The following is a 22,570-nucleotide window of genomic DNA, read 5'->3' on the forward strand; positions in this document are numbered from 1 at the left end:
AAAAAAAAAAACTCTTCCATAGCAAAACAAGCAACCCTCCACAACAAATGCACACCCACATCCCTGTAGCAAATATTGTGAATGTTTCCTTAGTATTTCTCCACCACCCTCCCTATGGTGTATTGGCCCTTGGCAATGCAGTTTGTTTGAGGGTGTATGTTCACACTTCCTAACTCCTTTGGCAGAGTTGCCATGCGAGAAGTAAGATATGGGATGGCCTTGTCACCATAAAAGGCAGAGTAGAGAGAAGGAAAGAAAACAGGACTTTGATATGTTTTAGTTGAATTAAATTAACCCTGAACTACCTTTAGTCTTTTAGTCAGTAAATGTGCTTTTCTGAGTTGAGTTTTTTGTTGCCTGCAAAATAAAGAATTTGAATTACATACACCATTAACAAATTCAACAGACATATTGAGAAACATACTTGCAATGCAAGTAGCAAATAGTTAAAGTTACTCATTCAAAGATCTACACATCGATATGGAAAAGAAAACAGCCTACTTTTTTAAAGGTATGGATAGCCAGTTTATATAAAAAGGAATTCAAATGACCAATGAACAACGTAAAAAGATGCTTAAATTAAAGAAACTATAAATTAATGTAGATTATAATAAAGGGAAATAATTCATTTTTTGCTTATAAGATTGACAAAGATGAAAATTCTGATTTACTTAGGACTGAGGACATACACTCTTTTATAGACTACTGGAGAGTGTAAATTGTTGATTTTTAAAAAATCTTCTAATACAGTTTTTAACTGGTCAGCCAATCAATTCTACTCAAATTTTATGCTATAGGAATACCTAATAAGCAAACATATCTACAATATCCTGCAACATTGTATATAAGGTGAAATACTAGGAATACTCCAAATATTCATCAATTTAGAATTGATTAAATAAACTTATAGCCCATCCATGCAAAGCATATACTTCATGGGTTTCATAAAGGATGAAGAAATTCTGTATATTGTCAATGAAAGATATTTAAATTAAGTGAAAAAACTATAAAACACTATAATTTTTTAGTCAGTACATACACATTAAAATAATCTGAAAGAATATCATCACAGCATGAACAGTGATTATAAGTGGGAAAAAGGATTGGATTCAGTGCAGAATATTCCAATTCTGTCTGCTACCCCATACACATTGGATACCCACAAATACACATATTTACATTTACACACACAGTCATCACACCACTAGGACATCCTGCTGATCAAGGACTAAACTGCTACTTTCTTACCTGATTCAACCTATCTTTAACCTCTTCCATACTCAATGGCATCAAAGGGAAGGCTGGTATATGTATTCTAAAGCCACAGTAAAACTCCCTAAAAGTTATCTTAGTTGGTTGGTTTCTGTCCTATATTGATAACCCTAGTCAATGCTAGCAACAGAATATTCCTCCAGCCAGGGAATACTGCTCTCAGAGCCCCCTCCCTTGGTACCTGACAGTCCCTTTATAGTTTTCTTTCAGTCATGAGTGCCCACGCCATTTGCTAGGCTAGGTACTGTAGGGGATTAAAATAGGAGTAAATTGTTTCAGCTTTCTAAGAACTCATGATCTACTAGAATGTGACAAGTCCACAGGTAACTAGAAATTACCAGTCTCTCTGGAGTTTGGCTTCATGCCTGCCTGACTCATCTTCCTGGCAGCCCTGGGTTCAGCTGCCCCTACATGCCTGACTGGGCTATATTCTCACCTTTCTTACCTTATTGCCATGGACCTAAGGCCTTACTGCTTTTCTTTACTTTGGTCAAAAAATAAATAAATAAAAAAGATTGATCTCTCGGTCTTACTTTGTCCCATGTCCCCAAGCCATCTTTACATCTGTCTACTGTCCAAAGCACACTTAACCCTCCACTTTGCTCTTGAGTGCTGACTGCAAACTATTTTTTCTCTAAACCTTTGGAAACACACTCGGGGAACACAGTGTCGTAGTCACTTAGAACTGATAATCTGAAAAGCCTCTAGCTGTCATAGTCATGAGCCCCTTTCCGGTGTCTGTGGAAGTCATTTCCCCTAGTGGGCTTCTCTGGAGAAGGGGAGGGAAGGGCTTTAGTCCACCAGCTTTAAAAATAAGCACCCCATAGAATAGAAAAAGAGCCAGCTTAACCTGAGCCTTGTAACAGAGAGGGGAGTGTGTGGGGAGAACAAGAGAGAGATCCAATTAATTACCCTTAGAAGCAAAGGTAAAAGTTGAAGATTACGAGACCCATTTACAGGAGGGAATAGACCCATCATTGAGCCTAGAGAATGGGAGGATTGTTTAGGGCCAGAAAAGCATCTCAATGTTCAGATTCCTTTCCTTTTCTGGAGCTTTGGAGAGAGGAAGGTCATAGCTTGGGCTTGGAAGGTACACTGAACAGTGGGTTCAGTCTGGGAGGGGCACTGTTGTCTTGGGTCCAATTCTGGGCCCACAGCTTGCCCCCACCCTAAGGGAACAAGAGCTTCAATCCTCTCTGGAAGCTGGTATGGGTTAGCAAAGAAGAGGTGCCTCCTGTGTGAGAGGCCCATCCATTATCATCACAAGGGCTGATGTCACAGACCCCACAAAGCAGCTGGGGCCCCAAATGCAGGGTAACCCTAACCCCAACAGCGATGAAACAGATAGAGGGAGAGCTCTCACACACAATGCCTGGGCCCTCCTCCTCCTTGCACTTCCTCAAGAGCCTTTGTCTCATGGTCCCTTGGGCTTGAAGCCTCTTTCATTCCCCACAAATGCTGCCCATTAAATTCAAAATGAGGCCTCTGGGGACAGAGTCTGGCACTTTCCCTCCCCCTCTTCCCCATCCTCATCAGCTTGACCAGCTGTGAGAAAGGGGAAGCTGGTAAATGCTTCACAACTTGCCCTTGGTTTTTATTTTAACCCACTGCCACCAAGCATTCCCTACTGGTGAGCCCTCCTGGATAAAGCCTTAGGCCCAAAGCTGTAACAGTCAGCACCCAGAGGTTGTGGAAAATGTTATGATGAGTCAGGTTCGCTGGACTATGATGGCCAAGCCTCTGTAATGGCCTTCTTGTCTGTCATCTCCCTAATCAACTGTAGGCCTCTGAATTCCCTCTCAGTACCACAAGCCATTGTGGCCAGAAAAAGCAAGAAGTGGTTTTACTCATCTTTAGATGTGACCGGGGGTGGATGGTAGAGTGGCAGGTTGTGGAAACCTGCCGGAGCTGTAGGAAGCAGGGAGAGGAGGCTGCTGCTCAGAACTTCTGGCTTTCTCTCATGGATAGGGCAACATTTCCAAAGGGATTTGTTTATTATTCATGGTATTTTAGACATGAATCTTTCTTAGACATTAATGAAAGCCACACATTTTCTTCCAGTAAACATGGGTAGGTGAAAGCCCATACATACAGCCACACACAGACACTTCAAGGTTTGGGGGGTCCCTGGTGAAGAACTCCTAAGTTCTAGAAGGAAGTATATGTTTTGGCACCAAAGTGAAAGAAGAGAAGGTTCTAGGGGTGATGAGGGACAAATTCCAGTTGAAGGACTAGTTTTACATTAAGCTAGATAGCTGGAGGTCTGATCTGAAAAGTTCCTGCTTCCTGTACAGGTGCATGAAGGGCATCATTACCACCAACCCTGTGTGGGCTCAGGAGAGGAAACCAGGAGGCAGAGCAGCTTTGGGCACACTTGTCCAATGTTCGGCCAAGAGACATGTTATGGAATTGGAGAGAAGGGCAGAGGCCTTAGATTGTGCATGTGCGATGGCTCAGCATTTCAGCTTTCCATGGCTCACATGTCACAACATCACTGAAAACTAGGGCCCATCATTCGGATTTCACTGGTATTATAAGATTTAGGGAGTTGGCGAATTTGTTCAAGATCATCCAGCTAGTTAGTGGTGCTGTGGGTATAGAAATTCAGGTCTCTCAGGTGTCAATGCCCATCAAAGCAAGGTATTACTGAAGATATTCTTCCCAGCCTCTTTTCAAGGCTTACCTTCCAGCCTAAGAGGTAAGTATGTTGTGAACTTCTACACTGACATTCTGGTCCTTACACACCATGGTTCCAAATGTGCCTAGCAGATTATCTTCCCAGCACATATCAGGCTTCTGCCAATTTTGCACTCTAATGTAGTCTAGAACTTAAATGCTCCCATAGCTTACACAAGTTTGAATTGAATTAATTCAAGGGTGAGCTAGTTGACATTTTGCATTCTTTGTGCTATCTTCCCTAATCAGATCCTTTTATTTATTTTCTGGTACTGGGGATTGAAATCAGGACCTTGTGCTTGCCAGGCAAGCATGGTGCCACTAAGCTAAATCCCTGACAGTCAGATCCTTTTTTACACTAGTCAAGATACCGGTTGCTCTCTTCCATTGAGCTCTCAAATAGGCTCATCTCTCCTCCTTCTCCAGGCTGGGGGGAGTCTTTCTAAGCAGGGCTGGTGTTCAAAACTCATTGGACCCCCACACTGTCTAGCTTAGGATTTTTCAAAAATTAGACATTTCAAGTTATTCCTCTTGATGATGATCCCAGTTGTAGCTGAATAGATGGGAAACCTAACCCAGTGGTTAGGGAGATTTCCAAGGCCACAACACAGCTTCTTGTCTTATGTAGCAGATAGCCTTTCTCTACTACACCAGGCTCCTGCCTACTCTACTCCTCAGTCCAGCTGAGTGGGAATACAGTGTCTGCCATTGGGGTGTCTATCACCAACCACACCTACACTGTGCAAAAGTGATGGAAGAACAAAAAACCCATGAGACAGTGCTGTGGCTTTTAAAACAGGTATGTAGGCTCTCTCGTTTAATAGCAATTAAAAGAAGAAAATGTACAAGAGGAATAAACATGCTCTTTCCACAGAGGCACTTTCTCCTAACCATATGGCCCACTTATCAGTAGCTTTACTAGTGATTTTTAGAGAAAAAAAAAGTTCCCTTTAGAGTTAAAAATGGACTTCACTAAAACTTCCCCATAAATGTATATCTACTTGTGCAAAATAAAAGGACAATTTCAAACATATAGTGAAAAGTCATTGTAAATGCAAGCAAAGAAAGGAAAAAAGAAAGGAAAGAGGAAACAAAAGGAAGAAGGAAGGGAATATAAAGAATGGAAAAACAAATAGAAAAAAAGAAAAGAGAGACAAAAAAGAGGCAACTGAAGCAGTCAGAAGAGTCCTTGGAGAAGACAGATTTAGGTAGGGGGATTTCTGAAGTAGTCCCTAGACAGTGTGTTCAGAGACCTGAGGGGGAAGGTCATGGCCAATGCCAATCTTTCCTGGGTCTGGGACTTGATAAGCAAGTACTTGTCAAGTATGCAGCAAAGCTAGATAACTTTGAGGACAGGGAGACTGTTTGACCTGGGATGCAATGAAATCACCAGGAGTACTCCCTAGGAGCTGTACATTCCCTATGCCAACAGTGACTTTGCTGGTTCTAATTCCAGGTCCTTGTTGTTCTTCCCCACTTGCAATAGTGTCATCCAGTCTGCTCAGAGACTTCATTATGAGTGTTAAAACTAAGCAAGCTGTCTATATCACTACTGAAACCCACTACGGTCTCAAATCAGATTCTCTTCAGGAACATATGCCTGGGTTTCCCAGGAATGTGGACAAAGGCTCACAGTAACCAGAAGGTAGAAGGCTTCTAACCACCCATGTTTTTGCCTTCTTCCTAAAGTCTGTCATCAGGTCACTAGTATATATGTAGGCATGTGAGGCTAAATTTGAGGAGTGTGAGGGGTATGAGCACACATGCTTTGCATAAGTCCTTACAAGTGTTGGCTCAGCTATAGGCCAGCAAACAAAACAAACTCCCACTTCACCAATTCAAAACCCCTTGATATTGCTGGTCCCTGTTTTTACCTTTCCTGGCCCACTGAGAGTATGTCTCTACATATACCTCAGAAGCAGCATGCTGCTTTTGTTAAGGAGGTGTAAAGGCAGATGGAGAAGGAAGAGGAGATACATCAAAAGGTCCATCCTTATGAGTCTTGTGCTTGAATAAGCTTTTCTTTTAGCAGGACTTCATGTCAAAGGTGTAGAGTAGTCCCTATTTCTCCATGCTGTTCACCTTTTATTTTACAGTACAGTTCTTCTAGGACAGATGTTTGTGAGTAGAACAGCAATGATGACTTTCTTGAAAGACAAATGCTGTTCCATGTTGGAAATTCACTCCACTCTATTCAAAGTCTCAGCATGCAAAGCTGAAGAGATCTTACTATAAACTGAGTACTAGCAAAGTACTAGTACTAGTATTTTGGGTCTTTCTCAATTAATAGGACTTCAGATTAGTGCAACCATTTCTCACCTTTTCCAACAAAGATAGGTATTGGAATTGCTTGAGTCTCATTCCCATAGGCCCCTGACCTCCTTTAGCTTATGAAAACCCTGAGCCAACTGCCTAGCCTGTAGGATAAGTGTTACAGGCTTCTGCAGAATTTCAACGCAGTCTGGTTGTTCCAGCTTTGAACAGGGCTGCACATCAATATGTGTATTTTCTTATCCATAGTTTTTCAAGACATGATATAATAATGGGAGAAGGTGGGGAAGGAAAAAGGAAGTACTGCTCTCCTCAGAAGCAACTCAAGAGCTGACAAAAGTAATGAAAAATTCTACTTGATGAATCTCTTCTTCCACTAACCCTAAGCTGGAAATGCCCACATGGCTTCTATGTCATTGTTTGGTGATGTACTAATAGTTCCTATAACCAGTAGTTATAGTAGCATCTTTCTGAAATGTCTGAAAGTATAGGTTCCTCTAACTGATTTTAAACTTGCCATTAAAAATGGCAACTGGGCCAGAGGAAACATGCTACTAGCCATAGTTGGCACTGTCTACTTCATGGTGGCAGTAGCTTCACGCCTACTCCAGACATGGCTGCCTCCACAGTGCAGAGCTGGGGACACTTCCTTTAAATAAGGAGACCAGAAAGCTATTTCTAAGCACAAATGAATACTCCACGGAGTCCTTGGGTTTTACATAAGGGTAAATAAAGTAAGGGTTATTTTTAAATTTCTGAGATCTGACCAATCTCAATGGCACTACTGGGAGAACGAAGGTGGGACTCTCTCTGTGAGTACCTACGGAATAATCGTTGACCTAAATTTTGAGCCAAGTGTTCCAACCATAACAAAAGGTAATAAGGTAAACAGTAAAAAGACTGGGGCTCTAATTCAAGCTTTTTGCTTTTCAGACCCAGAAAAACACCCTAGGCTGAGAACCAACACTCATGTGAGAGCAATCTGCAGTGAATCCTGGGACTGCTGCTTATCCTGCCATAGAAAAATAAGCAGTGAAACCCTTGGGTCAGATTAGGACTAAAGAAACTGCATCCTTGGGGGACTGAAGTGAAGCTGTCACCTTGCCACAAACCATGCCTGTTCACCCCAGTCAGACTGAGAAATGGACATCTAGAACTGTCATTAGTGTATTAAATAGTAATGAATGATAGGCCCTTTCCTTGCATCAGGAAGGATCAGCATCATCTATGTGGTGACTGGGCACTCAGGAGCGAAGAGAATATACTTTATTATCCTCTTGCTTACTCACCTTACTGCCCAGAAAAATCACCCACTTTGTTTGGGTAGTTCTGGGGCTCCAATTACCTAAACTGTAGAGCCATGGATGAGAGGTGGTTCATCATATTAAGAATGATGACACCACCCTTTGTAGGATAATACAGACAGTGTAGTAATAACCTCCCAAGTCCCCATCTAGCAACATCTTATGTACTTGCTTATCCTGTATCTCTTTTACTAGGGAAAGATTATGTGAATACTGTACAGGGTTAATAAAAAAATACATATGCTCTCTTTGAAGAAGAATGCACAAATGCAGTGCCAGCTTGAGCTGGATCCTAGACCATAGAGCTGCAGGAAGTAGCCTCTGTAGGCTGAGGCCAGCATTCATGAGTGGTGGCTGCTGATGAGTCCTCGGAGCTGCTTGGCCACAGTGTCAATCAATTTTTGCTTGTCTCGCTCATTTTTCCGAAACTGTGCAAACATGTTGTTTTTGCGGCTAGTATCCTTCATCCTGCACAGAGGAGGAAAGAAAGAGAAGAAAGTATTTGAGAAGATATTAGAAGAGAAATTGCAGAAAGTAGGATGACATGATATATCTTAACTACTACCCAGAGTGGAAGAGTCCAGACTTTTCCCATTGTTAGGACTGTACTTACATATTGATCATACTGATCATTCCCTTCTGGAATGCTCAGCCCTCCCAATTTTAGTCATATTTGGAAAATAGTCAAGAGCCAGCTTTGGAGGGACCAACTTTCTTATCCCCCTCACATCTACCCACCTCATTCATTCCCTTTCTCCCCAGTGATGCACCTGATACAGGAGTATGAGATATACTAGAACTTTGCTGGACATTAGGTCCTTTACAGAATGCACAGGATCCACTCATTATCTCATGAACCTGTTGGGACCTTACAGATGGAAGTGAAGCTTAAAAAAATGTTCATAAAACTAGCAATTCCAAGAGAACATGAGTAACTAAAAGTCACTGTATAATTCTAAGTCTCACTCAAGCTGGTTATTTTCTCCCTTCCCTAAAGAAACTAAGGACTTGACTAAACTCTTTTCTTTGGTCTCAGTGTAAGGCTTGATAGGTAGTCAAGTGACTAAGTACGGTGTTAAGAAAAGAAAGTAACAAAGGGTGGACTATCTTCTCACTTAAGAAATTAGGGTTTTAAGAAAGAAAACACCCTGAATTATGACTGTTCATGTTCTTAGACCTTTGACTTTTGGGCCATTCTAAGGTTCCAAAGATGACATTATTCCTAGTGTACAAATAATGGGCAGTTATGGCCAATGGTTCCGTCAGATGCAGAACCTGACCTGGGAAGCATGGATAAAGAAATTGTCACAGAATCTCAAGTCTGACCAAGATATTTTGACAAAATTTATAAATCTGCCATTATAGAACCCTAGCACCTATTGGTGATGGTTAACTCTGGTTCTAGCCTCTACACACCACAGCTCCAGCCCACAGCTAGTTTTAGTGTTAGAGAATTAAGGATGGTGGACAAACCAATTTCTCTGGGATAGGGCAGACCAGCCTTTACACTTTTCCCTAGGATCTGGGTCAGCTCTCTTACTTCACTGCTCCCTGGGTTGCATGGGGACATAACAGAAGAGGGAAGGGAAGCTGACACTGGAGTATAAGTTACTCCCAGGTATACTTCCCAAGGGCCGTTGCTAATCTTGGGACTTTTCCCCCCTCAGTGGGCTGTATTTTGCAAAGAAGACAGATTAGAGGTCAGTGAGTCAAAGGGCAGAGATCCCACAATGGCATTTATGTCTGCTATATGTATGCAATATTATCATATATACAATAAGCATATGGTATATATCACATATTCCATAAAGGTATTTTATGTGGCAAAAAAATTTTGATGAGAACCACAGCTGTACAGCTCTGGCTGATGGTGACAGCCAAAACTAATTGTAACCTTTTTTCCCTAATTTAAGCTCAAAGTAGCTCCTTTGGGTTAGAATTACTCATGAAACACACTCAGAATCACCACCCACATGTGGAGGCTTGTACTTGCAGAAGGAAAGAAGGGTGACTGAGCTTGGATAAAAAGAAAGCATAAAGGTCCTCAAGGCTCTAGTGATGATCGTATTTAGGTCCTTACACACTAGTTGCACAATTTGGTTTGTGGAAGTGGTCTTGTTTTAGATGATCCCAGAGAAGGATTCCCCTTCCACATTGGATATGCTATAAATCTAAAGAACAATAACACAAAACAGTGAAAAAAGAAAGGAAATGAAGAAAAATTACTTTCTATATCATAGACATTTATTTTAATGTCCTTTGTGGTCAGTAATTCCATAACTCTTTGAAGCAGTCCAGGGACAGGCAGCCACAGTTGGCCTTCAGCTCCCACGGGAGCCCCTGTAATATTCTGGAAAGTAAAGATGAGGGGGCAGTCTCTGAATCCCAGAAGCTAAGATTTCTAGGCCATTGAAGCATGGAGTTGGAATTACGCATTATATGGGTAAACCCACATGCCCTGAGGAGTGATAGTGACATGCCGGTTTGTACTCAGGAATATTTCCAATCCAAAAGTCTCTTATCTTCTGTCTTCTGGAATATAAGGATATATATATACTCTTCTTCTTCTTTTTTTTTTTTTTTTTTTTTTTTTTTTTTTTTTTTTTTTTTTTTTTGTTTTGTTTTGTTTTGTTTTTTGGTACCGGGGATTGAACTCAGGCCCTTGTGCTTGTGAGGCAGGCACCAGAACCACTGAGCTAAGTCCCTGGCCCTATATACTCTTGTCTTCTGGAACATAAGGGTCCTCTTATAGTCCAGCTATGACCACTTCTCAATGACATAGAGGTCTCTTCCTTTTCTTGAATGTCTTTAGCAGGTATTTGGGTCTTTCTATTTCTTATCTTGCTAAGAAGGGCCAGACAGAAGAGACTATCAAGCTTAGTGCAGCCGGCTGTGAGGAAGCAGGAATGGGTGAGGTAAAGGGATTGATTCCTAGGAGGCTGGAAGATATGGATTTTAAATGATCTGGGGAGCCTTTTCCCTACTGTATTTGGAAGGAAGCTTTAAAACTGCTGATTGCCAAGACTAGGACAGCTTTGTTACTGGCTAGGCCTTCAGAATGGTAGATAGCGGGTGATTCTTTTAGCACATTGCTGATTCATGGGACGTGGGTGAGCCTGCACTTTCTGGATCTACAGATTCTGAGATACAGGAGTGAAAGATTCCCTTAAAGAAGTAACTGACCTGAGGGAATCTCAGAAGCCATTTGGATACATAATGAATGTAACCATTTAAGAACCAACTCTAAAGTCAAAATGTCTTCCTATTTCAACTGGGATTAGGACTTGCCTGAAATGAGGGAATTTCTCCAAGGGACTCAGGTTTCAGATCTTAAAGCTGTAAGCCTCACTACCAGGAGATGGAGAAACTGCTGAGGGGTTCTATTTTGTCAGGGCTGAAATTTAAGTCCTGAACTGGTAAGAGTACCAAGTGTGCCAGCAAGTAGAGTGGGAATAATCCTCTAGTTAGCACTGATGGAGAAAAATTCCTGCCACCTCTGCCAGCCCCAAAGGAATTAGTAAGCCAAGGGTCACTCTAAGGATCAAGGATAGAGGAGGTAGCCAGCCAGTTGGCACCAGGCTGGTTTAGTAGATTAGTATGTCAGGGTGGGGGCAATTTACAGGGTAGGGATTTTAGTGTAATCATTAGTGTCAATAAGGAAACCAGTAGGACTTGCCTCAGGGTGATGGAAAAGGCCCAAGTGAATAATATACTTACTCTCTAGATATCCTAGGGAGGAAGGTCATTGGGAGAGAGAACCATGGGAAACAAAGTTAAAATGGAAACATCATTCCTGACACGATGTCAGCCTCTTGATTCCAAACACATAGCCCTGCATCCAGCTCTTGCCTTCCCTCCATGTCTTCGCTTTCTCTCTGGCAATCATAGCACACATTAAGAAAGATACACTTGGACTTCCCCTGCTTCAGGCTCTGCTCTGATCTCCTAACTCTGGGCTTTTTCTTATTAGGATATGAGATATGCCTAACTGGCCACATATGTAGATTTTCTACACTGCCTAGATGCAGGATGCTCTTCTGACCAGTCATTCCAATTATAAGAGAAAGCTGCCCTTTTACAAGGGGCTTGGTCCTGGCATGCCAGCTCTTGCTAGGTGAGCAAAAACCAGAGGTAGGCTGCAATTCATAGGAGACCCCGGCTTCTGGATGACATATTAGCTCTGGGATGTTCTGGATTTGGCTAACCCAATTCCAGAGGTAGTACCTTTGCTTCAGAAAGACTATAGCTCTGTGGCAGAGAAACTTTTACTGGCTAGTGTTCTGTTCGTTTAGCTTTCCTGGGGCAGTCAGCACAATAAAGCTCAGTCTGGCAGGGGCCCAGATTTGGGGGCAGACGAAAGTTTCAGTAATTCCCAGGGCTTGTCTGATAGGAGCTAGAGGAACGACCTGCTTTGTGGGGCGGCTCCATCTATCATTATAACCCAGGTAACTCTGGCCATTCTCATTGTGCTCACCAGGTAAGCCTGAGCTCCAAATTAAGCCAGCTTCCTTTCTTTTATTCTCTCTAAAGACACTTTCCTGTGTTAGGCTGACAGTGTCAGTGTCAGTGTCCAGTACTGTCAAAGGCCTCTGTACTTGGCCTTACTTTTTGGGGCTTCAGAATTAAGAGGCTACAAGAAGAAGGCTGGACTACCAATTACAATGATTGAGACAGCACCTATGTTAACTCCAAGAACAAGGAAGTTTTTCAAGGTATTGGCAGCAGGAAAATTACCTTCTACAATATCCCCTTATCCCAACTCCCCTATTCCCAACATAGGCCACTGGGCTGGGTACTCACTTCTCAAGCAGGGTCAGAGCTGTTACTGGGTTTACCCGTAGGTACTTGCAGTTGGGCTGGCCATAATCAGCAAGGTAAGTTGACCAGTCCCACTGGATGAAGAGATCCAAAAGCTGTAAAATATCCAAATCCCATGCCAGGGATTAATTAAGCAGAAAAGACAAAACAGGATCCCAGAAAATCCCATCCCTTTATTACCAGATAATAGATTTGAAAAAATAGAAATTAAAATGTAGTAAGAGAAGAGTGGCTACAGACTATAGGGCAATTAAAAAACAGTGAGTAAATATTAGAAGATGGTCTCTACCATAAGCATAGTGATACAGCTAAGACTGAATGCCAGCAGTGAGCCCTCAGAGGCAGGTCTGTAAAGATTAACACTGGACTGATCCAAAACACAAGACTTATTTATTTAATACTCACCTAATGCTTTCCACATGCCAAGAACTATTCAAGGGGCTCAGTATCAAACAATTTATGAATACAAATAGGGCCAGGGATATAGCTCAGTGACCACCTGCCTCACAGGTGCAAGGAAATGAGTTCAATCCCTGCTACTACCCCCTCAAATATATCTATATCTATATCTATATCATCTATCTATAGCTGAATAAAAGTGGATGTAGCCCTGTGCCACAGCATACTTTTCAACTTTGGTTAATTTAATATTGATACTATCCATATTCTAATTCTGAAGATTGAATTCAAGTCCTTTATAGACTTTGTTATTGCTTCATTACATGTTACAGCTTAGGATCCGTAATTATACTTTGTTGTCATGTCTCTGTAGTCTCCTTTAATCTGGAATATTCTCACAGCCTTTTCCTTTCTTATATGATATTAACATTTTTTCATGACTGTAATCCCCCTGCCTCCTTTTTTTCTCTCTCTCAGTTTGGTTTTGTTTGATACTTTCTCATAAGATTCAATACATGTATTGCTGACCAGAATACTATATAAGGAATGCCATGTCCTCCTCAAAATATCATGTATGGAGGCATGCAATATCCATTTTTCTCACACTAGTGATAATTTTGATCACCTCATCAAGATGTTGCCTGATTTCTACAATGTTATGTTTTCCATTGCAACTAATAAGAAATTGGTTCTGTGAAATATAGTGTTGGAATTTCAATTGGCATTGCATTGAATGTATATAGCAGTTTTGGTAGTATGGCCATTTTCACTATGTTGATTCTTCCTACCCAGGAGCAGGGGATATCTTTCCATTTTTTTATATCCTCTTCGATTTCTTTTTTCAGAGTGCTGTAGTTTTCAGTGTAGAGATCTTTTGTTTCTTTTGTTAGATTGATTCCTAGATACTTCATTTTTTTGGATGCTATTGTAAAAGGAATTTTTTCCCTTATTTCTCTTTCTGTCTGTCTGTTATTTGTGTATAGAAAGGCTATTGATTTTTGGGTATTCACCTTGTATCCAGATACTTTACTGAATCTGTCAATTAAGTCTAGAAGTTTTTTGGTGGAGTTTTTTGGATCTTCAATGTAGAGTATCATATCATCAGCAAATAATGATAGTTTAACTTCTTCCTTTCCTATCTTTATTGCTTTAATTTCTTTCTCTTGTCTAATTGCTGTGGCTAATGTTTCCAGAACTATATTGAAGAGAAGTGGTGATAGTGGGCATCCTTGTCTTGTTCCTGATTTTAACATGAAGGTTTTCAGTTTTTGGCCATTCAATATGATGTTGGCTGATGGTTTTTCATAAATAGCCTTTATTAAATTGAGGTATAGACCATCTATTCCAATTTTTTGCAGGGTTTTTATCATGAATGGGTGTTGAATTTTATCAAATGCTTTTTCTGCATCTATTGAGAGGATCATATGGTTTTTGTCCTTGACTTTGTTAATATAATGTATTACATTTACTGATTTTCGTATGTTGAACCACCCTTGCATCTCTGGAATAAATCCGAAAATAAAGTGTTTGTAGATGGGGAGGGGAGGAGGGGGTGAAGGGAGGGCAGAGGTAAGGGGAAAAAATGAGAATCAAGACTTGCCATGTAGAGGTACATGATCCCAACAATGAATGTAACTGTACTGTGTCCCTAAAATGTGCCAATAAACTCAATAATATAAAAAAAAAAAAAGAAAAAAGAAATTGGGAAGACTATGTAAGATCATGAAAATACACTACTTCTGATTAAAATTTCAAATTATATTTAGAATCTAATGAGGATTCTTGCCTGATTCAATATTTACCATGTTGGTTGCAAACCTATTCTATTCCAACACATTCCTTCTCTCCATGTTTATCAGTTGTCACTCATTCTACTGTAAAAAAAAAAAAGAAAAAAGAAATTGGGAAGACTATGTAAGATCATGAAAATACACTACTTCTGATTAAAATTTCAAATTATATTTAGAATCTAATGAGGATTCTTGCCTGATTCAATATTTACCATGTTGGTTGCAAACCTATTCTATTCCAACACATTCCTTCTCTCCATGTTTATCAGTTGTCACTCATTCTACTGTAAGGAAGTGCTCTTTCTTTTCCCCTTATTAATATATTTATCAAATGGTTATTGATATGGACTATTGGATTTCCATTTTGAATGGCTTATATTCAGTGGAATGCATATTGTTTTGGCACTAAAATTATCCCAGATTTGGCAAGTGGGAGTCCCTTCAAATAGAAGCCTGGGGTTTTGTGACATGCCCCCATAATTTTTTGGAGCACTTTCTGGCATTCTAAGGAGTTGCAGGCTCACGTTGCATTTGTCCTGCCCATCTCTGCAATTAGTGTTTTAGTGAGAATATTATTGAAGTTCAAGATTTTGGGCCTAGGTATCTTCATTATTACTGGAATGCCTTTATTCACTGCTCTTTGGGGGCAATCTGTGGGGAGCTAAGCTCTTTTATCAGACAGCTGGGAAATCATATGCAAGTAAATATACATACATATTTTAGAAATGATGACTCTACATCAATAATCTTAGTTCTAATCCATTCTCACAGGGTTCTTTTTTTTTTTTTGTCTTCCTCAGTGAGAATCCTAAGCTCAACTCATCATTTCATTTGCTTAATCCTAGAATGTTACTATAATGGTTTCACAATTGTTGAAAGATCCTAAAGAGATAATTGACAATGTGAAATAGGAAGAAAAGGGGTTAAGGGTAGGGAAAGTGGGAAGGGTAGGAGAAAGGTAATAAGGGAAAGAAAAAAATAGGAGAATATGAAAAAATGGAAATAAAATGTTTGTAAAGGGGGAAGGGAGGAGGGGGTGAAGGGAGGGCAGGGACAAGGGGAAAAATGAGAACCAAGACCTGCCAGGTAAAGGTACAAGATCCCAATGATGAATGTAATTGTACTGTATACCTAAAATGTACCAATAAATTCAATGAGAAAAAAAAAAGAATTGTTGAACCTACCATTTAAAAAAATGCTACTAAAAACAACTTCAAGATGTTTGCAATTCTCTCTCACAAGCAAAGACTAAATGTATACTATCAAATACTGTGTTTATAAATCTCTTTCCCCCTCCTCCAGTGGAGTTATAGTATTCATCTAAATGCAATTAGGGTCTTTCTTTTTCATTTGTTTTTAATTTGAGGCCTTCCCTCTCATCCTTGTTACTTTTTTGAATGCGCAGGACATTAACATGTTTACAAAGTAAAAACTATACAAAAGGTTAACTTGAAGAAGTATCACTCCTGACTTTATTGTATTCCTCTTACCTCAATTTCTCTTATGTTCTCTATAAGTCACCGACTTCGCTGTTTTTAGTTTGTTCTTATATTTCTATTTGTAAAGATAAAGCAGATAATGCATGCTTTATCTTTTTCTTTTACAGAAAGTAACATACCAAATGTGCATTTCAAAGCATCTTATGTCTTCATAAGTAGGCAGTGGATGAAGAAGAATAAAAAAACAAAGGATCAGAGGTGAGGGACAGAACTAAAGATCACCATTCCCAAACTTTATTATGAAGCATCATCTTCACAATTTTTACCATATCTTCATTCTTTTTCATGTGATTTAATGTTTAATGGCACATCTGGGGATCATCTAAAGCTATCCTGAATATCTCTAATTTTAAGGCTTTCTGTACCATGAATATTCTACTCTACCTATATTTTAGGATCAGTTTGAGACTTTGACCAACAGTTGAACAGATAAAACAGCAGTTTCAGCTAAGCATCAGTCCCATCAGATAGCAGCAGTGCACACTGGGAAACTGTGTCCTGGGCTAGCCAGGAAGGTTCACGGCTAAAGAGACTGGTTGGAGCAGGTGAGGGTGATGAGCATGAATGAGCTGGACAACTTGCTAACACGACCATAAGGACAGTTCACTAAAGAAAATGAGTTTCTTATATTATTATTATTTTCATGACCAGGTTTCCTCATTAGTCATTAAATTTCTTCAAAAATGATTTTTTGATGAGTGTTTACCTGTTTGTTAGAACACTGTGAAATACTTGATTCTCCATATGATGACTTCTGATAGAATTCACAAACCATGCTTTGGGTCTGTAATACGTCCATTCTGTTTATATTTTTAAAGAGTTGCACAAAATAATAACCTTCTGAAGTTTAAAAAGTTCAACTGAAGAAACCTAACATGGACTGTTACCAAATTTGAAACATAAATAATAAAACATATTTGCTTGTCTCAGGTTTTCCTAACAGTATTAAAATGAGTGATTTCCCATCACATAGGAGAATAAAACACGAATAACTTTAATCCAAGCCAAATTAGTTCAATGTTATTAACTAATACTGACTGTTCCTCTTTTTTTTTTTTTTTTTTTTTTTTTTGGTACCTGGGATTGAACTTGGGACCTTAGCACTTGCAAAGCAGGCAGCAGAAATACTGAGCTAAATCCCTGGCCCTCTGACCATTCCTCTCTTTGCATCATAGATAGAAAGTTTTGCCAAGTTTTCTACTTATACAAAAATTGACCACCTCACCCCAGAAAGAATGGGTGCTATGAAGAAATCAATAACAAATGCTGGCAGAGCTGTGGGGAAAAAGGAACCCTACTCCACTGTTGGTAGGAGTGTAGATTAGTACAACCACTGAGGAAATCAGTATGAAGATACCTCAAAAGACTAGGATCAGAGGTCCCATTTGATCCAGCCATCCCTCTGCAGGGTTATTTTCCCAAATGAATTAAAAGAATCATATCACAGCGATATATGTGTACCCATGTTCATAGTGGCACAGTTTGTAATAGCTACAACTTGGAAACAGTTCAATTGCCCAGCAACTACAGACTGGATAAACAAAATGTGATTTAAAAAAATAAAACAGAGTACTACTCAGCCATAAAGAATGAGAAATTGGAGACATTTATAGCTAAATGGATGCACACTGAGGCCATACTCTTAATGAAATAAATAGGACACATGTGTAAATACCAAACAGTTTCTCTGGTGTGAGAAACTGAGAATGTAAATAAGGATCAAACTGTATAATAGATAATGTGAAATAGGAAGAAAAGGTCCAAAGGAGAAGGGGAAGTGGGGGGAATAGGGGAAAGAAATAAATATGAGAAAAGGAAAAAATGGAAAACAAAGTCTTTGTAAATAGGGAGGGGTGGAGGGGTTGGAGGGAGGGCAGGGGAATGGGGGAAAAATAAGAACCAAGATATATTATGTAAAGGTTACAAATTCCCAATAATGAATGCCAGCATACTGTATGCCTAAAATGTACCAATAAAGATGTGTTTATAAAAAAAAAAGAAAATTGAAACAGTAAATATATATAGAACACACATGCACTGTATGTACTTTAAATTTATTCTAGTTATCAGTGTCTCAAGGATGGGAATCATCTCAGCAATATCAAACAATGGGTCCACTTATATCTGTGTCATAGAGTTTAATACAGAAAATTTACCTGCATTTCAGTAACATCAGCAGATTGTTTTCTTAAAATATTTTTATTTGGAAATAACTTTAGATTTACATAAAAGTTGTGAAAAGTTTCCATAGTTCCTATACTCATATTAATTAATCATCTTCTTTAATGTTCATTTCTTACATTATCATAGTATAACTTCTCACTTATAACTTTATTTCAATTTCACCAGCTTTCCCATTAATGTCCTTTTTTTAGTTTCAGAATCTAATAGAATGTTCCACAGTGAATTTGGTCATCATGCCTCCTCAGTCTCGTCTCCCTTCCAATATGTTAGTTTTTCAGTCTTGTCTTTCAAAACCTTGGTGATTATATGTGGACATTCATTTTGCTTTGTTTTTTCTTGGTACCAGCGATCAAACTCAGGACCTTTTGCTTACAAGGCAGACACAGTGCTGCTGAACTAAATTCCAGGCTTTTGTGGACATTTATTTTGTATAATTTCCCTCAATTTGGGCTTGCCTACTGTTTTCTCATGATTAGATTGAGGTAGAAGTTCCTTACTAGGGAAAGATTTTGCCTCCCATGGGACATATGGAGTATCAGGAGTCATTTCTGGTTGTCACAAGACTACAGTGGTAGAAGTGGTGCTGGAACAGGTGCCCAGTAGGTACAGCCATGGATTCCATCAAACATTTCATGATGCAAAGGGCAGTCCTCACAACAAGGAGCTGATCCAAAACATCAATATTGGCAAGGTTAAGATACTCTGGATTGAGATTATGCATTAAAAAAAATACTACAGAAATGATAAAATGCTATTTTAAAGGAATCAACTCAGGGAGTACAGTACAAGATATTGGTATATCTCATTACTAGTAATACTACATACAAATTTGTGAAGCATTCCATATTGTGTTCACTTCAGGAGTGCATATATTAAAATTGGAATGAAATAAGAGAAGATTAGCACGGCCCTGTGCAAAGATGATATGATATTAACCTCAATCGTTTATTTCAGATGGAGTTGATGGGTTTCTCCACAGGAAAGTTACTACTTTTCCCTTTGTAATTAATATATTTCGTGGGGGAGGTATTGTTGCAGATTACGCAGGCATCCTGTTTCTCATCAAATTTTGTATAGTCAATTTTAGTATCTATTAGCAGAGCTGGCCTGCAACTATATTTACTATGGTATTTGACCACAGTATATTTTTTATCTCACTCATTCTTTTTGTAGTTATTAATTTAAATTCTTCTGTAAGAAAAAGTACTGCTCCTTTCTTTTCTTCCTTTATCATTTTTTAATACCAATATGTGCTTCTGTGTAGTTATTTTACTTTGAGGGTTATAATCTAATGATTAGGTTGCTCCAGATTTAGCTGTTAGAAACTCCTTAAGACTTGGGTTTCCGGGCCGGGCATGGTGATACTTGCTTATAATCCCAGCACTCAAGAGGCTGAGGCAGGAGGATCACTGTGAGTTCGAGACCAGTCTGGGCTACATAGTGAGTTCCAGCTCAGTCTTAACTACATTGTGAGACCCTGTCTCAAAAAACAAAACAAAACAAAACCAAAAAAACAAAGATTTTGGTTTCCTTTATATTTCTGACCTTTTTTGGATACTGCTTCACTTCCTGGTATTACAAGATATTCTAAGCTTCTCTTGTATCTTTCCCTGCTCCAGACATAGAATCAATCACTTCTCTAAGATGACCTCATTCTTTGTCTGGAGAATGGTACTTAGAAACTAAGATCTGAGTACTTAGCATGCTCATTTCTACTGAGGTATTACCATATCCAGGCCCTCTCAGTGGACAGAGCAAGGAAAATATTTATAATATACAGACTTGTGCATACATTTATATTTCTCTATCTACTTGTGGATATATTAAAATTATGAATTCATACTGATGTCTCCAATTCCAATCTAGCTCTACAGGGTTCATTCTAGTCTCTGCTCTTCTCTTATTTATCACTTGTTTCTCTGACATTACTAACCCACATACATTTCTGTGAGATGCTAATTTATTGAGTATAGCAATTTTACATAGTTCTTTTTGTCTTTATTCCTATGGTTTTGAATCAAAATACTATCTTAAAAATTACTTATGTTAGTTACCTTCTTTGTCATTTTTATCAGAATAAAGGAACTAAACTAGTGTAGTAGCTAATGTGATACTTTATAAGCTATACAGATAATTAATATTATAAAGTATGTAATTACTAGTTACACAAAACTGTTTATGAATGTGAAAAGCATATGACAAGGTAAGACACTTTGAGCCAGGTTATACTGAGCAGGCTACCTTTTATGTAACTTTTTTTTTTTTTTTTTGGTACTGGGGATCAAACTCGAGACCGTGCACTTATGAAGCAGGGGGCAGAACCACTGAGTTAAATCTCCGGCCCTATTTATGTAACTTTTGTTTGTTTGTTTTTGGTACTGGGGATTGAACTTGGGACCTTGTGCTTGCAAGGCAGGCAGCAGAACCATTGAGCTAAATCCTCAGCCCTCTATGTAACTTTTAATTAGAGCTTTGGCAAAGTTCTAAAGACACCTCTGTTTTACTTCTTATACTTCAGAACACTGCCACAGTTGTAAAGGACTCAAATTATAAATCTGGTGGCATGGGGGTAGGAGGGAGTGAGGAGGATCAAGACTGAGAAAGGATATGCAGTGGGCTGATAATCACAAGGTAGATAAGTGGTAGAAATGGCTTGTTGGCTCACACTACCCAGGATACCATGGCTGTTTGTTTTTTAAAATTCCCTCTCACTGATTCTCTCTCTCAGCGGGGTATTTGTTTGAGACTAGGCCAAAATTCTGAAAGACTTTCTTTTTTGCAGTGATGATAGATGAAGAAGACTGGAATAATCCAAAGTCATCCAAAGCCACACAGTGAATTAACTCAACAGTGAATAAATAGCATTATAATAGCAAAACAAATGCAAAGTTCTAGAAAAGAACTTTGGATAAGATAGTATTAAGATAAAATACTCCTAAGTGAAATAAATAAGTCACACATGTGTAAATACCGAATAGTTTCTCTGGTGTGAAAAACTATAATAGTACATAAGATCCTAATGAGATAACTGACAATGTGAAATAGGAAGAAAAGGTCTAAAGATGTAGGGAAAGTGGGAAGGGTGGGGGAAAGGTAATAAGGGAAAAGAAAAAAATAGGAGAAAATGAAAAAATGGAAATAAAGTTTGTAAATGGTGAGGGGAGAAGGGGGTGAAGGGAGGACAGGGACAAGGGGAAAAAATGAGAGCCAAGAGCTGTCATGTAAAGGTACAAGATTCCCAATAATGAATGTAACTATACTGTATACCTAAAATGTACCAATAAACTCAATTAAAAAATAAATTAAATTAAAAAAAGATAAAATAGCACTCTGTTGATCTTTGTTAATGCAGACTAATATGTAGCAGAAAATATACAAATAATTCAGATAGATGTGTTGTTCATGGAGAAAGGAGTAGCAGGAAATTGTCAAGTAAAAATTATAGGCTAATATTCAAGCAAACTCTTCTTGAGGGTGCCCTTGTATTCTTTTGTGTAGAAAGGTCTACCCAAAGAACTCAGAAAGTAAAGACAAATAACCTGATGGACTACTGTTAGTTACAAATCATATCATGTCTACTCATAGGTGGAGAGAATTGCTGTATATATCCTAACTTCAATGCTAATGCTGAGATATGAACCTCATCTCCCATATAGACTGAGAGCTCCCCAAGAATGAGAATTATGTTTTCTTATGATTCCTCATAGCATGGACTACCAAAGAGCTAGATTCTTAGAAGATAGTCAGCAAATACCTGTTAAATGGTATTAAAATATGTGACCTAACATTTTGTAGTAACAATATTGGCTTGGTGATGGATTGGACTTATACTATGTATTTTTTACAACAAACTCCCACATGGACGAAATAAATCCAGGGTCTGCTTGAATAGCACTTTCTACTAGGAAAGTTAAGAGGAAGAAGGAATCATCTAACAGGAGAATGACAGGTGAGGGGTGACCTCAATTGTGGATATATGATTTTAAGGTTCCAAGGGAAGATACCTATGAGTAGTACATGGGAACCCAAACAATGTTTAGTCGTATTTGTGCTGGTTCCAGTGGTGAGCATGGTGCCTACCTCACATTAGGGAAAGCTTCCTTTTTTCCAGAATGTTGGCAAAGATTCCATGGGGAGCAAAGGACTGAAGGAGCTAAGGCAGACACTCCGACAGAAACAGATACAAACAGACACACTGACAACAACCATACCTCACCTCCCCTAGGGATGATTTTCTTATATGTTTTCTCTTGAACAGACACACTAAGTCCAGTAGAGAATTGTGTTCTCAAAGCAAGCAAGTGTGCCCTTGAAGTAAACTTGATTTAGGAAAACCTGAATTTGCACTATATATATA

At 39.1% G+C, this 22,570-nt stretch overlaps 1 protein-coding gene and 1 pseudogene across 4 annotated transcripts in view; one reads left to right on the forward strand and one right to left on the reverse strand.

The window, feature by feature from the left end:
• Positions 1 to 1,619: 1,619 nt before the first annotated feature.
• Exoc6b (exocyst complex component 6B) overlaps positions 1,620 to 22,570 on the reverse strand; it is a 564,580-nt gene continuing 543,629 nt past the window's right edge. For 3 of the 4 annotated variants that reach the window (XM_010609609.3, XM_010609607.3, XM_019205331.2), the window contains 3 exons: positions 12,324 to 12,436; positions 11,241 to 11,252; positions 1,620 to 7,991 (listed from right to left, as the gene is read on the reverse strand). In XM_010609609.3, coding sequence (XP_010607911.1) covers positions 7,865 to 7,991; positions 11,241 to 11,252; positions 12,324 to 12,436 — 252 coding nt within the window. In that variant the 3' untranslated portion in view covers positions 1,620 to 7,864. The remainder of the gene's footprint in view (positions 7,992 to 11,240; positions 11,253 to 12,323; positions 12,437 to 22,570) is intronic. The other variant, XM_010609608.3, reaches the window with a different exon arrangement.
• On the forward strand, positions 19,066 to 19,163 carry LOC117286674 (annotated as a pseudogene).

This window comes from Fukomys damarensis, unplaced genomic scaffold (assembly GCF_012274545.1).
Source record: "Fukomys damarensis isolate Sample0158 unplaced genomic scaffold, DMR_v1.0_HiC HiC_scaffold_2, whole genome shotgun sequence".
Classification (NCBI taxonomy): Eukaryota; Metazoa; Chordata; class Mammalia; order Rodentia; family Bathyergidae; genus Fukomys; species Fukomys damarensis.